The 17,789-nt window shown below is 37.0% G+C and overlaps 1 protein-coding gene across 1 annotated transcript in view; it reads right to left on the reverse strand.

Annotated features, from left to right (window-relative positions):
- Positions 1–8,081: 8,081 nt before the first annotated feature.
- Positions 8,082–17,789, reverse strand: part of LOC145690030 (U-scoloptoxin(19)-Tl1a) — a 42,190-nt gene continuing 32,482 nt past the window's right edge. Inside the window, exons 2-3 of the mRNA XM_081764528.1 lie at positions 14,384–14,545; positions 8,082–8,323 (exon numbers count right to left, since the gene is read on the reverse strand). Of these exons, the coding sequence (XP_081620654.1) occupies positions 8,196–8,323; positions 14,384–14,545 (290 nt within the window). The 3' untranslated portion in view covers positions 8,082–8,195. The remainder of the gene's footprint in view (positions 8,324–14,383; positions 14,546–17,789) is intronic.

Consider the following 17,789-nt stretch of genomic DNA (forward strand, 5'->3'; position numbering starts at 1 on the left):
GGTTTCGGAAAATGGATTCCAGAACTATATATGGTTTCGGAAAAGAAACAATCATGTCTTTCAATTGCTGTTCAATCTCAAACGAGAAGCAACATTTGTTGAAAGAAAAATAGTTGCACCAACATGAACGAGGAAAAAAAATATTTTTCTGGCGACGAGAATGTATTCAATCTTAAAATATGTAGAAATAATACGGATCGCCATTCTTTTGAGTTGATTTTGAACTTAACGTCCCGTTTAGCAGCGAGGCTATATGAGATGTGGACCTACTGATTAACGTGGAATCCGAACCACATGAGCTCCCATCGGGAATCGAACCCGAGTCTCACACGCCAAATGCGCGTATGCTAACCTCTTAGCCACGAAGGAGCTCTCGCTACTCTTTTGTACATGAGTGAAAAAAAAAGGAGAAATGCACGTAGTTTATTCTTTGGTTTGGATATGACGTACTGAACATAACAAATATGAATTACTGACGCAGAACTATTTGAAATTGATGATTTATCACTTTTGTTTTCCACGACCTATCAACAAATTGGCCAGTGAGGCATATAATTGACATGCGACATTTCTTTCCAATCAGTGGCGTATGGAAGGGAGGAGGCAGAGGGGCCGTTTCCCCCAAAAGAGGTCTGACAATGTACTTTGGTACTTTGACGTTTGTAATTTTTTATATATTTTTATGTTTATATATTTTTTGTTTATGATGTTTCTATATGTACCTATAACAAAACTTGTCCCCCCCCCCCCCAAACACACATCCTTTCTATGCTACTGTTCCAAATGTAATGTAATGTGTTTTAACATGCCTGGAGATTACGAGATAAATTGATTGCGAAATCCATTCTACTAACGAGATATTGGATTTCAAAATTATTATTATTTTCATTTTCTAACATGAAATTGGCAAAATGAAACAAATACGTATTCTCTTCTGTATTCAAATCGTAAACAGGAAGAAAAAAAAAACCATGCCATCTTTCCAAAGCGAGCTCAAGTAAGTTTTTTTCCCCGCCTCATCACAGTGTAAGAAGCTTCCTTCTCACCCACGGCCTTCTCTCTCTTTCGAGGGTCAGGGCTCACTCCCGAAACAAAGGTTAGCAGATATCCTAGTAAATACTCCTCCTCCTGCAAGGGCACCCCTGCTGCGTTCAAGAAGGGGCGGGGAGAGGCAGCCAAGCGATATTCCATATACCTGGAGCTTCTGCCTTCCGCCACAGGGCGCTGTTTGACAGCTCCAAAAGAACAAGAAAGCTAGAATGTAGAAACTGAATCATGCTCCAGTCCACTCTTAATGTATTTTCCTCAGTTTCACCAGCTAAATGCAGTCACGCGATCTTTAAATATAAATCTGACTAGTTTTAAAAGTGGAACGATAGATCCCACGTGAATTTTGTGTAACTCAGAAAGAGACGAACAATTTTGTCTCTGTCTTGTCTGAGAAGCCACTGTTGTTGTGCAGTGGAGGTTCTAGAAGGTAAGAAACTAGGGAGACCAGGCAGAACCTCGACTATGATAGGTATATCATGAGTACTATTAACTTTCAAAAACAGATTTAATTTTATTTTGTAATGTTTATCAGTCAAAAAAAACTGGAGGCTAGGCCCCCCGGCCTAGATCCGCCACTGCTGTTGTGTGATTATAAATGGGTTCTTTCGGATATCCCATGGTCCAGTCACGGTGGCACCACAACGTTTCCAAACAACGTTACCACTGCCATCAACAAAATGTTATGCTCTGATTTGTGGGTTGTTTGGGATATCATGAATTATGAACTACTACTACAACGATAAAATCAGGTTCTTTGGTTCTTTATTAAATCATACGTACACTTCGTTTCTATTTGATTCCATTTATTATTTATATTATTTATTTCCTTTATTTATCTGGTTGCCTGCCAACCAGATATTGACAAACTCATTATTTTTTAACATATGAATATCTTTTATCGACAATATGTTAAAAACATTTCTTTCTCTTCTTCTGCAGTCAGCCTAGTACATATTTCGAGTAACTTATTGTCCAAGACAATAATAATGCAAGACAAGAAAATATACAAACGTACCGTTGTATATTGTGACGCCCGAACGGAATTTCCCTTTTTATTCATTAACTATCATAAAAAGGGAAAAGAATTCTGGACCGTTTATATACATATGGAAATTATTCGAATTTTCGAATGTACCTCGTATATTTAAATATTACAATTCATATAATTATACATACATATATTTAATTCTATAACAATATTATCATCATCTTCATTATCATATTCATTTTAAACTTTATCATCTTCATTCATTTATACATTTCAACGACGATGAGGGCACATTCGAAATTAGATTAATAAGTCATTAAGTCCTTTTTCAGGTCCATAAAAATGCTGGTTATAAGCTATTTGATTCCTTTTCGGGGCCTATAAATGCTGGCTACAAGCTATTAATTCATTACCTAGGCTTCATGAAGAATATTTCGAGAAAGATGCATGTGATATTTATACAGTTATTCTTTGAACATAACATGATCGAATAGAAGAGATAGTTAAACAAAATATAAATTAAGATAGCAATATCGATAATAATCAGGACATAACATAAGAATTAATATCTTATTAACATCATGACATGAATAATGAGATAGATGTTATATGTTGGCAATCATAAGAAAAACACATAAATAGTATGGAACATTTGAGAAACTCAAGATTAAATAAAGTAAAACCGAGAAATCAATGATAGTTGAAGCAAAATCAATTGAGTACGGTCCCCTCAGACGCCGTAACCGCAATCTAAGTTATATGTCCAACAAATTCCTTATAGAAAACAAAACTTACTAAATTCGATATATATCTTAGCATTACAAAGATGCTTTTAAATATACTTCAATAACATGAAACAGAAATAATATGATTGATAATACAAATATCAAAGAAAACGCATAACATTAAGGCATTTAGTCAAATTAAGAATCAATTTGATATGTCCTTTTAGACGTCCCTACATTAAGTTATGTTACATGTCCAGTGAATTTGTTTGGGCTGCATGGAAAGTCACAAACCGGAATACAGCCTTGCGTGTTATTTACATCCATAGTTCTACGTTTCTTATTATTCTTACCATGGTTCCTGCCATCTGCACAGCGTTTCAAACAAATCGCATTATTTCTGCTGCAATTAGATTGTGTACGGTTACTAATAAAATTAGGTTCGAATACACAATCACTACTACTATTACTGTCACAACTAGGATTATGTTTGATTACTATTACGGTTGCTATTACGGTTAGGTTCGATTACCTTACCGGTAAAATTAGGTTTAGTTGTCATTCGTTTTACCGGTGTCAAAGCGTCGTGTCTTTCAACATATCTGTACCTCTTCTTTCCATATCGATACTTTGTCCTTCCACGGGTTTTATTTCTTTTGGGGTTAGGTTCAGCTGTATCACCGGTACACATGTATCTAACATCTTCCTGCACATTGGGATCACTCTTCAATTGCACATGAATACATCTAAGTTGGTTTCGATCAATTTTAGCTTGGCTCATGATGCCACTATACTGTAACATTGAAGGATTTTTAAAATCTCTCACTGCCATGCTTAGATGGCTGACATCAAGGCACTGTGTCATGTTCCATAAGGATATCGTCGGATTGCTCACTATTATATTAGTCTTGTCACTAAATGTACAGTCCAACTGATTCAACTCAATCGGGTAGTCAGCAACACACGTCTTCTTCCTGAGTTTCACAAATACTGGATTCAACTTTCTTTTTGCCACATGAGGTACTGTCATGTACATGCCATTAGATGATTCCATTACCATTACTTCATGTTTAAGATTAATATTGAGACATGATAGATACTCAACATGATACTAAGAGTTCAAGTAATCAATAGCATTCACTAGACGAAAACAGTTGTACCTTTTCACACTTTGATGCATACCGAAATCATCATTACAACTTGCATCCATGAGGCAATCAAAAGTATGCGATTGAAAGGAAAAGTTGGGATTGTCTGTTCCAATCAACACGGCAGTGTGTTTCCGTGAAGACTTCGCAAATTCTACCCATGTAGATTCGTAGTTTACCTTTTCCTTGGTTTCGATATTGCCTAAAGATTCAGGGAGTCTCTGCCCTATCTTGCTTATTACCTTATCCATCTGTTGTATCTGCTGCTCTAGGCGCTTATCAACATGTTGGGCTTGCTTTTTTAACTGCTGGTTCAATTTAGCAATTTGTTCTGTTTGTTGTCGGGACATTTCCTTCAAAATTTCCAACATTTCCAACATATTTGATGAATTTATTGTTTGGCTATTCATCGTTTCACCATCTGTGTCATTCATAAAATATAATTAATGTCTGGCTCAATTTGAATCTTTTTCTACTAAACTTAAAAAAAAAAAAAAACGCTCCTTCTCAACTCCCGGGTTTCGGCACCATTTACAACGATAAAATCAGGTTCTTTGGTTCTTTATTACTGAGCCACATTAAATCATACGCACACTTCGTTTCCATTTGATTCCATTTATTATTTATATTATTTATTTCCTTTATTTATCTGGTTGCCTGCCAACCAGATATTGACAAACTCATTATTTTTTAACATATGAATATCTTTTATCGACAATATCTTAAAAACATTTCTTTCTCTTCTTCTGCAGTCAGCCTAGTACATATTTCGAATAACTTATTGTTCAAGACAATAATAATGCAAGACAAGAAAATATACAAACGTACCGGTACCGTTGTACTTCCACCTGTTCAGATAATACATAAACAAAGGAGTTCCTTTTCAAATTTTGAACCTACATTAGACTTCCAAACGATGCTGATTCAATAAGGAAACCGATGCAGCAGATCTGTAACTATTGGCTGTATTAGTTGGATAAGATCAAAGATAGAACCAGGGCCGGATTTAGCATTTTGGCGCCCCTAGGCCCAATAATTTTTCCGCCCCCTAGTCTGGTTAAAGTTATTTTCCTAAAAACCTTTATTTAAAAAATATATCAGGCCTATATGTTAATTGCTTAAACACCACTCCACGATGTAATTTTATCATTGCAAGTTTTTTGAGGAATTTACTTGGTTCTGGGCTTAACAAAATACCGTTAATGTATTAACAAAAGATTGGTGAATAACTTTGGTTTTGTTCAATTTAGCCATTTGGGCAAATAAAAAAAAAACACTGTAATACATTATAAAATAGTTTTAATCTCAAACACAGCTTACATGAAGTATTTTGATAACGTGACAAAAACTGTGTTTTAAAGTAAAACTAGATATTTTGTATGTACAAATAGTAAATAGTATTTGTTCCAATGAACTTCAAAATCAGAATGCTTTATTAGCCTGATTTTTTTAATCAATTCAAAAAATATGTTAAGTTATGGCTATTTTTATTTCTAGATATTTTTATTTTCTCTCGGCCGTGCGCCCCCTGGGAGCTTGCGCCCATAGGCCCGGGCCTACCGAGAAATCCGGCCCTGGATAGAACCGCTTCTTCGGACATCATAAGTGGGACTTAAAATATTGTAATGTTAAAGGGATGAGTCGTAAGTCTTGCAATATTCTGTTACACAACATTCCTGTACTTATTACGATACAATGAAAGCAAGTTATCAAAGTAACCCCTAATGTTAAACTGTTGCCATCTTCCTACAAATTCCTCGATTTCGCGTCTTGTTCCTAGAGGCAAAAAAAAAAAAATCAGTCACTGTTGCCTTCATCTTCTGCTAGTTTGTGAAACATCGTGATTTTAGAAGTACACTATGAACCGAAGTGGGTCGTAATCCCAAGGGTCAAGGTCAAGACTATATCCCGGATGTAGCATCAGTTCGATGCTATCAAGTTCCTACCTTTTTTTGTTTGTGTTTCTCGAGCCGAGAATAGTTTTGCGTTATCCTGTTGCAGCACAGCGCGCTTTCGATTCACCAATGCAAAATATTTTTGGCGTTGTGTAACATACACCAGCCCCAAACTGTTCGGAATAAAGGTCGAGATTAGGAATTACATTTCTGGCTTTCGACATCAAATGCCATATTAGCCCATCACGTGTGAGATGACCTTGGCGATCATACTACCCAAGGAATGTAGAGGAAAAAACGGCCTGGGACAATTATGTGAGGTATCATCCCGGTGTGAATTAGGAAAACTCAGGATAGCTTTTATTAGTTTCCGGCAGAGTATTCCCATTGGGACTCGAACCCGGGACCACTTGCACCAAAGACAAGAACGTTAACGACTATGCTCAAAACTGCTCTGGTCATCGACCGATTCTGGAATTTTACCCTTCCTCAACCACTGTGTTTTGCACATTCGGATTTCGGAAAACACCCACTTTTTATTGCATGTGGTAATTAGTTTCAGAATATTCATGTGCATTTTGCAGCAGTTGTTGGCACACGTCCATTCCCTTCTGGACCTGAGCTGGAATCGACTGGTCATCCCTGCTCTTAGCTTGTCTGGAGTTTTGTGGAAACCACACTCTTACTTTGACTAGAGCTCAGAGATCCTAAAACCGCAACCACCTAGCTTGCCTGGATCCGTTTTCCCTGCCCCCTTCTAGGTTGCCTGGAGTTCTGTGGGACCTTAACTTCTCGCTGCTTGCCTGGAGCACTGAGAATTCGTAAACCATTACCAGTTAGGTTGCCTGGAGCTCTGTGGTATCCTCTTAGTCGCTTGGACCTTGGGACACCTATTTATCCAAACTAAATAGATAACTTTGTATTGGTCTGCGGACCACAATTAGAGTGACTGTATATAACAGGAATTTTGTAATAAAAATATTGTGAGAAAACAATCTTGTATGCTAAATTGCTCTACTTACTGCCTTATCAATGAAATTTTTCACAGTATGATCTTTATTACATGTAGTGTTCTGTTGGAGTAAATTTCCAGTATAGGCCTATATAAGATACAAACTATTATGCAGGTAGTAATTAGCAGGCTCGTATCCAGGGAGGGTCTAGGGGAGCCGGCCCCCCTAAATTTTTGCTGCCACCTAAAATTTTCATGGTAGGCTTGCAAATGAACTAAAATATGGTGATGAACTATATGGTCTATTTGGGTTCCCCAAACTTCAACATGGCGAAGAACTGAAGGAAATATGTAACTTTCGAACGATTGTTTGGAATTTTTATAAGACTACTTCTAATAATAATAATAATAACAAGTTTCTTTTTCTTTGCAGGAAACCTACACAGCAGTTCTATAAAATTTCCGACGCTTAAGCACAGTATAGTTTGGAAGTCCAGTACAAAGCTTACTATTCATATCTATGGACAATCTTGCTTTCTCTTCTCCCTCTTCCCAGCAAAATCTGACATGACAGCTGTTCTTCACGTGGGATACACTGACACTTGTTTTAAAAAGGGAAATGATTTTACAATAATTCAAATTAGATACACATTGGAATTTTGCCTAAAAACAAATTGAATCAATAAAACTTTTCATTGTTACATAAATTAATTAATCTAGGAACAAGGTTCCGAGAATTAAGATACAATTCATGAACGAAACAATATCTAGAACATTAATAGCCCTCTGGTTTAATTTTGAGCAGTTTTATCAACCCAGGCTGATAGCCAGCCCAAAAATGTGGGGAGGGGCGGTAGAAGTTAGGGGGGGAATCCAACCATATAGTTCATAAAATAGTTCATTTGCAAGCCTATCGTGAAAATTTTTGGGGGCCAGGCCTCCCTAGAACCTCTGTGGATATGGGCCTGCATCTACCTCTAACCTGACTAAATTAGCAGTGAATATTGAAGCTAAAAAAAAAAAAAAAAAAAAAAAAAAAGTTCTGGTGTATGTTAACAACTGTACCTTTCTCCACTTAAGCTTTAAATGTATTCATTTAGTATATACAATATGAGAGTTTCGATTGAGTGTGTGGGGGTGGACACTGCATGTGGAATTATCCTGGTTTCACACCCACCCCCATTTATAGGATTTTTCAAAAAGGAATAAAATTGAAAAAATCTAAAACAAAAATTTATTTTAAAGATCAATATTTATAATACAAACGTTTAAGAACTTTTTTTCAGCAAGGAGTACATTTACAAACAGTTTTATATTTTTAAAAACATCGCACACAGGAAAGAACACGTGAATCGCACACGCAAAATTTACTTCACACAATTCAGCACATAGTTGATTCTATGTTCCATAGATGGCAGCACAGGTCGGGTTCCTCATTCAGACGAGTATGCAACAAACTTCGCCTTCTGGACATTTTCCGAGTAAATCCCACACAACTTGTCCGCACTTTGTTTTTGGCATACATTCTCCGCCCCGTCGTCTGCAGTTACGCTCATGAGTGGACACTATCAACGAAAATTAAGAGAATTAATTTGTAACAGTATTAAAAATTTGAGACAAAAGAAAGACTTGATACTGGCTTATAATTACTATATTATTTACACATTGTCTTCTAATGCACTTTTTGCCCACTAGCAATTCCAAGTTTCAGTGATGTATGGAGCATTTTGACAAATAGCTATTCAAACGTACAGGGTTGCAGGATACATAGCATGTCCATAAGAATAGTATCATATTTTAAAGTTTTATTACCTCGCTTTGGACAATAGTATTTAAATGCAATTGATCACATTTGAAAGAAAAACTTAAATATCACACATTGAATGTGGGCCCCACGAATGGCGATGCAGACATTAAGACATTCCTCATTCACGCCATACACGCTCCAACATATCTGATGAAATGAACTGAATGGCAGCAGCAGTGATTTATTTGTGGATTTTGTAGAAGGGGGGGAATATTTATAAAGAATTGCTACTAAAACATGAAGTTGAATTATCGTAGTTTAAAACAGATTATGTAGTCTATGAAAGGGGGAAAATATATTTCCAGGCTGGGAAGATTGAATTAAACTTAGAGACAGGGAAGTCAAAACTTAGAAAGGGGGGAAATTACCAGGCTTCCCTGGCTACAAATAAATCCCTGGGCAGCAGTGATAGGAACTTGCACTTGTTGCAGGTTTGAGGCAATGGGGGTACATACATTAACAATCCTTTACGTAAGTCACAGATCAAGTCAGTCAGCCTTGCAGAAGACATTATCGTTTCCGGCAAGGATGTTATAAAATAGAGGATCTGCCCCAGGGGCGGATCCAGGACGGACTTCTGGGGGGGGGCGGTGGGTTGTCATACTGCTACTTTTAAGGGCTCCAAACTTTGGGATGGGTTTTAGTTATATATATAAAATAAGAAAGTTTGCCATTCTGGGGGGGGCAATCGCCCCGATCGCCCCCCTGGATCCGCCCCTAATTCTGCCCATACCACAAAATCGTGAAGCCATACGTCACAGTTCCGCCACATCTACTCTGCCCGCTCCGCGCCACTAAGATCGCAATGTTTCGAGCCAACAAACATGGCGGAAACGAAAGTAGCCAATCAGACGTACCAGCTCACACGATGCTCAGTTGTTTTTCGGCTTCACTGAGTTCATAGGATGAAGATACGTATGGGCAGACCCTCTATTTTATAACATCCTTGGTTTCCGGCACGTCCATTCCATCTTCCTGGAAGTCGCTCATTCAGATATTCCCGAACATGTAAATGCCAGTGAGGAGGTGATCAATCTTGGAAAATAGTCATTGCCTCGTTCCAATTGTGGAAATAACTAATTGTGGAAACGGTAACTTCCTGCTAAATGAACTCACATAGACTAATCACAAAGTCAACTTAAGTGAATCTACTTTTTCTGTTTGACCCCATCCGTTGACATGGTTGATCATTGTTGTCATGCTGAAAATATCTAAGTTTTCTTTCAAACGGACCCTGTTTCATTTATATCCAAAGCGACGTAATAGCACATTAAAGTATGATGGTATTTTTTGGATTAAAAGATCCAAAATTTTCAGGCAAAAATTTTCTTGTAAGTCTTGTACCTGGAGAACTACATACAGTGTAGCCAAACCCAAACTATTACTTAACTCCATTTCAGTAAAAAATACGAAAACTCGATTTAGGGACCATTGAAAAATTTTGTGGCACCTGATCCAAAAACTAATTTTTAGACAAGATCGCAATCTTGATCCATTTTTTTTATCATTCCTAAAATTTTTTATGGATACGCACACGCACATATATATACGAGGCGTGTTTTTTAAAGTAAGGTCCGTTTTGTTGTAGATACTAGTAGTTCGCGCGCATACCGCAACGAGCGTGTGCATCGTGTACCGGCATGCCTCGGGAACAACTGTGCTCAGTTTCAGCTCTGTAGCTGACCTGTACGGTTGTGTTCTGTGCTTTTACAGTGTTTAAGACTATCAAGTCTCCCGCCGCGTGTGAGGTTCGCTCAGTGATACGGTTTTTGTCAGCAAGAAACCTGACTGCTGCAGAAATTCATCGACAGATTTTCGAAGTGTACGGTTATACTGTTATGAGTGCAAGCAAAGTGGGTACGAGAATTCAAAAATGTCCGTGACAACGTCCATGATTAGGACCGCTCCGGTCGCCCTTCTTCGATTACAGACGATTTGGTGGCTTCAGTTGAAGCGAGGGTTCGTGAGAACAGGCAGGTCTCTCAAACGAATTTCCTGACGTGTCGAGATCAGTGCTTTAGAAAATTGTTTCTGAACACCTAAAGTTTAGGAAACTGTGCTCCCGTTGGGTCCCGAAACATTGTGAAAACGGCAGTGAACTCTTGGCTATCGGAGCAGGCGGCAAGTTTTTATGAAGAGGGTATTTTGAAATTGGTTGAGAGATGATAAGTGAACAAACTTGGCAACTATGTCGAAAAATAATAAAGAATGTACTTTCTGAAAATACATTTACTTTTTATGAAATAACCTTTCGTTGTGCACTTATGTTCAAACGGACCTTACTTAAACATGCCTCGTATATATGTGTCCATAATATATGTGGACACATATATAATATTTACATATATAAGTTTAGTTTAGTTTGTAGTTTAATACTTGCATGGACAGTGGGAAATTCATGCGGGGAAATATGAACACTTCAGGAATATGGGAGAGAGGAATTTTCTTTATACCTATTCTTGCTTTAATTGATTTAATAATGCAGATCTAAACCAAATTAAAGCTTTCTACAAAACACCTATTTAATCAGATATAGGGTCTAAAAGATTTTAACTATAGTAATTGTTTTTTTCAAGTCTTCGGGTAGTCTACGCATTGCATGCACACTAGCAACATCTCAGCATCAGGAGGCAGCACAGCCAGAGACATCTATTGGCCGGACTGAACTACTGTGAATTAGCGTCACTGCCAGACCGAGGTGTCGTGTGTTTATAATAAGGATTAAGAATGGACATTTTCGTCTTAACTCTAAATGTTTTGAAGTTTTCATACAGGGTTAGCCTAAATGATTCATCAAGTTTCAAAGTACTGTTTAATGACAAGCGTACGACATACAAAGATGGCTGATACATAGATAGGTGCACTCACAGAGTTTAAAAAGTCCGCCTCGTGGTTCGTATGCACGCTAGATGGCAGGCTTGTGACGCCACTCGACAAGATTGCGGCAATGTAGGAGAAGGATGTATGTTAGAATATGCGCGAAGTATTCATCGGCTACGACGAGTGTTCAGCTTCATTCGTACGCAAAAGCTGCACCTGGTCAGCACTGGTTGTGCGAAGGGAAAAATCTGGTGGCGATAGCGTGTCTGAAAAGAAATAGTGGAGCGCGTGAGGGCGTTGTGCACAGCCTACAGATATCAACCGGTAGTGCAAGCCGTGAACTGGGCATTCCGCAGAGGTCGCCAGATCTTACGCCAAGTGATTTCTTCTTGTGGCGTACGAAGTTTATGTATCCATAATGCCAATAGCGCTGCAAGAACTACAGAAACGCATCACTGCTACTACGACGGACATTGACGGAAACATACTAGTGAAGGTATAGACGGAACTGATGTAGAATGTTCCAGAAACTTAGCAAGTGTATCTTTTCATGTATAACTCGTCTTTGTACGTCGTATACTTGTCAATAAACAGTACGTACTTTGAAACCCGACGAATCATTTGGGCTAACTTATTAATTACTGAGAGACTGTTATAAAAAATAATCAGTGGCCGGTTTTGAAGGAAGTCACATCATTAAAATTAACCTTTCATTAAAAAATATACAACACAATGTTCTAATTCTTGTTTAGAACAATCAGAATATTAGGTAAGTTTCTTTCCCTTAGTTTGTAGTGACCGTAGTAATCATTAGGGAAGGGATTTTCCAGGGGTGTAGCCAGCAGGTTTGTGTAGGGGGGCCCGTCGTTTTTGAGGGTGGGTGGCAGCTACAATGTACGAAGTAAAAAAAAAAAAAGTGTTGCTGCTAGTGTTTTTGAGGCCTGAAAGAAAGGAAAATTTTGGTTCTCTTTTGGAAAACTAAAAAGACTATTTTAGCTTATTATTATTATTATTATTATTATTATTATTATTATTATTATTATTATCCATAAGTTATATTCAAGATAGTTTTTATTATGCTTAATCAAGAACTACTGCCCGGGACCAAATGCTATACTTTTGTGCATAAGTATAAAGGTAACCAAGAAAGTTCTGTCCCTTCTCGTGGAGATCTGTGTTCAATTGGACCTCACACCGTGAGTTGAATGCGAGTGGAGATAAGGCGAACGTCAGTTGTTGGTGTGGGTATATCCAACATACTACCTGGTTGTGGCAATTCAGACACACCGTGAACTTGCGTAAAGACAGAGGGAACATGGGACATCCACAGAGCGTCATAAGAGCATGTATGCTGAACAAGTTCAAATGGAGGTCAAACGCCGCTGTAGCGGGACAGAATATATGCCAGGCCTTTGGTGAGGGTGTCGTGACGACGCGGACATTGCAGCGATGGTTTAACAAGTTTAAGGACGATGACGAAACTCCCGAAAACACCACGTGCCAGAAGACCAACACATATACAAAGAGGAACTGGGACTACAATTCAGGGTGTGGAGAAACCATTCGGCAGCACATCCATCAACTTGTGAAGCACTACAAGTTGGGTCGATGGGTCTCATATTTTGACTCCGGGCCAGAAGGCAACGCGGCAGTCGTCTGTGTTTATTTACTGTTTCGGAGCCATTTCTGGACAGGGCGTTGACATGTGATAAAAAGTGTGTCCTATGCGAAGCTCCACGGCGCCGTCATCATTGGTTAGCATCCCAGGAACCGATTTCAAAACAGCCGAAACCAGCACTGTACCAGAAGAAGGTCCTTTTGTATGTTTGGTTCATCGTGCATCGGGAACTGCTACCAGCTGGTCAGAGTATCAATGCAACTGTGTAGTGTCAGCAGTTGAGCTGTGCTCAACAAAAACTCAAAACTCTGGAGCCATCACTTCTGAATTGTAAATGGGTCCTCGTTTACGGGACAACGCTAAGTCCCACGTGGCTAAGATGACTCAGGACACCATTTTCCGCCTTGGATGGGAAACAATATTGCAACCACTATATTTCCCGCGTATTGCACCGTCCGATTATCACCTGCTCCATTCTTTGGACAATCACCTTAGAGGACGCCAGTTCAGATCCCTAGTAAAAGTCCAAAATGCACCTGATGCTTTCTTCGTTTCACGGCCCACCAAGTTCTACCGCGATGGATTGCATGGCCTTCCAGAACGTTTTCAGAAGGTCGTCGATGCTGATGGGGACTATTTTTAAACTTCCAGGTTAGGTGACCTATCGATGTTCGAAGGTGGTGGGTGAAAAAGCAACAAAACTTTTCTTGGTTACCTTTATATTTAAATTTAAGACCTTGTATACGGAACCTATCTACACAAGATTGATTTTCTTTGAAATTTCAATTAATTTTTGTTACGGTTTCCTGACAAAAATATTTATTATTCGTGACTAAAAAAGCATAAGTATTTTATTACACTGAGTAGTAATAAAAGAGTGAATGAAACTCAAATTGAATAAAAGCATTGTTTCTCACCAAATTTTCCATCCTCTATGTCTTTTAAAACACTTGTTAAAGCATATAAAAATATACTGTACTTACAAATCAGTTTAGTACCTTTGTTTTATGGCTGTATTTGTAGTACCTTGTTAAAACGCTTGTCTTCAAACTGTCAAATATAAATCGCAGTAAATTATGTAATCTGCTGTCACAAAAAAGTATCTTATTTTTCGATCGGTATAAGGAAGAAATACTATACTATTTTTCGATCGGTATGGAAAAAGCAATATTTCTCCATACTATTTTACCATAAATTATTAATTGCCAATAAACTTTGTTACTTTTAAATGAATGAAGCGAGATAATTTTACTATGATGTTGTAAAAGGTGGTCATTTGGGGGGGCCTGGCCCCGACGGGCCCCCCTTGGCTACACCCCTGGGATTTTCCTTGAAAGCCAACATTGCCAAATAACTAAAAACTACAATTTCATTACTTACATCCATGGCAGCATCTTACTCCCAGGTGTTTTTGCTGTGGACAGAGGTTTTCGTCCGGATTGAGAGCTCCTTCGGGACATTCATTGGCCATTAAACATATCCCACCAGCGCTAATACATGGCTGCTCCATTTGGTTTACAGGGGCTGGTGTTACGTTATCATCTGTAATATCAAAATTAAGAATTTAAAAAAAATCCATGTCTAGAACGTTTCCTATAAAAAGTAGAATTTTTGATGTTGACCGAACAATGTGGTATTTCCAACTCGCCGAAGTATGACATAAGATAATGCTTTTTCGATTTGAGAAACCCTTGGGAAAAATAGGCACAACAAATGAGAGAAGGGCTCAGAAAGAGGGATGGGATAAAGGAAAGGAATAAACGGTGTCAACGAAAGGGGGGGAAAAAAGAGGAAAATTAATTAAGGCATTATTTCAGAAGATATTGTCCCATTAAAAGTTGCAATAAAATGTATGGTACGATGTTAGAATATGACTACAATTAAAAATGGACGACAAAGGAACAAATCCTGACAAGGCATATATATAGTAACACTAATATTGTACTTGTAAACTTTGTAAGAGTATGTGATTATACTTATAAAAATTTTTGCAAATTCTTGTCACAGTGCTTTTAAAGGAAGCTTAATTATCCACGTGTATTTTATGAAGAGATACCCAGCAGTCTTAAATAGTAAATGCATAAAAATCCACAGCGGAATTTGACTTTTTTTTCTTTTAAAGTTTCTATGTTGAAGTAACATATTTGGACAGAGCGTGCAAAACTTAACACGAGTAGCATAATGGTGATTGGCTATTGCGTAGGATTTAAGAAAATACAGATTTTTTTTTTTTTTTTTTAATCAAGAACAACCAACAATACCTTAAAGGGTATCCACCACAAGTATAATAATAAAAACACATCAATGCTTAAGCACGAAAGATAATCGATTACACGCATTTTGTAGCCTTAAGCTAACATCTCTCTCTCTCTCTCTCTCTCTCTCGTACAGGGAGGGAGAGAGAGAGAGAGAGAGAACAATCGAACCGAACTAGCAACCAACCCCACCCAATTTTTTTACTTTAAATGTGGAAATATATTTTAATATGAAAATCAACTTCGGACATATTAGAACCCGGAAGAAACATATTTAAAGAAGCAGGTGGTGTTTGAACACACTTTTTGTGTAAGGAGGGGTTAAAAAAGAATATAAATCAAATCTGCTTACATCAAGAAACCTACGTAGACTGTTTTAGGACAAGTTTTTTTTTTTTTTTTTTTAATGTATTTGCACTACAAGAAATATTGAAAGGTGTAGTGATAGATAATTTTGGCTTGTGGCTATAGCTTTAAGCAAACTAATATTAGGCCTGTTACTTCTCCGAAATCCAGAACATACGTATTTTATATACGTACACGCCATATATTTGCAAAAAAAAAAAAAAAAAAAAAAAAAAAAAAAAAAAAAAAAAAAAAGTTACGTATTCCTTCGAGATAAACTGCAAAATTTATAAAATCTTTCAGGTCAAGATTAAAAAATTTTAATTTCTTGAGGGTTCTACCAACAGCGGTTGAGCAATAGTTCCAGAATATAAAATCGAAGAGTATGTATATTAATGTGGTAAGATTAACAGATAAGGAGTGATTCCTGGTTGTCTGTAGGTAATATCAGAAAAATTGGAATTACTTACAGACAGACTGCATGTCTGCTGTTTAATTCTTGTGGTTATATTTATGCAAAAATATTAACGTGTCTTCCATAATACAATGTTTTTGTGTTCTTTCTGCCTTCAAAAAAGAAAATTCTTGGAATACTCGTCAAAATTTGACAGCTCTTCAACTGCCTAGCCTTCTGCAAATGTTCTAAGAAGTTCTACAAACGAATACATATGCCTACCTCGATTATTGGGATTATTATTGCAACGGATAATAGCGCGATAAGAGGAATAAATGTGTAAAATATTGTCAATTTTTTTCCAAATTATCAAAAAAACTAACGATGATCTCACTAGTTAAAAGTGCTTACGCTTGGATCTATTTCTAATTGAGTTTATGACTTACATTTATCATAGGACTTCCAACTAGAAGAAACAAGGTTACAAGAAATTGAAAATTTGACTTTTTCAAAGGACTATTTCAAAAAAGCGTTTAGATAAATATCACATCCAATTACGATTTTCAATAGAAAAAAAATAATGCCGTTTACGGCAATTTGAATTTCTCAAACCATTCCGGAGATATGAAAAAAAAATATGACATTGCTTAAAATGGGGAATTTGTAAGAACTTTTTAAAGCTAGTTTTGATTACTTTTGCTCTTATATTATAAAAACAGGACTTTTTGGTAGATGTAAATTACAAGAAACTGGAAATTTACATAATTTTAAGCAGTGTTATAAAAACTTTACCACTTTTTACTTTACCTCCAGAGAGAGATTCAATTACTGCAACCGGCAATATATAATCTTCATTTTTATTAAAAATTATGTGCAATTGGATGTGGTACTTATGTACTGATATGATCCATCTACTGATACAATCCATGTGTAGTATATTTAAATAACTTAGTATTCAGATAAAATAAAACAAGTTGCGTTCTTATCCCCTATCTAATCTGCATCCAATTTTATATTTTAAAAAATAAGTTTTTTTTTTTTTTTGTAGCATCTTAGCCTTCGTCTGTGAACATCGTCTTGAGCATATGGTGGTTTTGATCAAAATAGGGTTATTTCCTCAACTGTATTTCCCCAACTTTCCAGAAAGGTGTCATTTCCTCAAGTGCTTATCTTTCTTCTTAATCTGATGACCATTAACCAAAAGGAGGACAACTGCTGAAATTCTTAACTAATACAAGAAAGAAGAGGGGTGATACTTCGCTGCTGACTATTTGAGCTGTTGCTGATAACTAGGGTTGCAGGGTATCAAATAAAATCATACTTTATCGAACAAAATTGCATATAATGTTACATGTTTTATATTAATCCAACTGAAAATGAACGTAAGGTATATCTGCAGAGTATGAAATGTCTGTTTTAAAATGAATTCATTGAACTGTTCTTTAGAAACAAATCTCAAAGCAGAATCACTACACGGATTTATTCTTTAAATCCCTTAAATCTGAAAGTGCTGGGTAAAGTATTGTGATATAGAACAAGTCACATGGCCAATGAGAAGTTACATTAATCAATTGCCGAGTTTCTACTGACACTGTTGGAACCATGTTCCTCCAATATTTGTTGAATAAATTATATAATATTATCACTTTTGAAGGAAATGATCTATTTTAATTCAAACTTTAGTTCATTGGTCAAACTTTCTGTTGACAAGTAAGCTTACTAGTAGTTCTGTATAAGACCAAGTTAAAAGAGTGTGAGGTAAACAGTTTGCGCTGCTCTTTTCAATCGTGAG

Source organism: Thermobia domestica, chromosome 7, assembly GCF_964235325.1.
Source record: "Thermobia domestica chromosome 7, izTheDome1.hap1.1, whole genome shotgun sequence".
In the NCBI taxonomy this organism is placed as follows: domain Eukaryota; kingdom Metazoa; phylum Arthropoda; class Insecta; order Zygentoma; family Lepismatidae; genus Thermobia; species Thermobia domestica.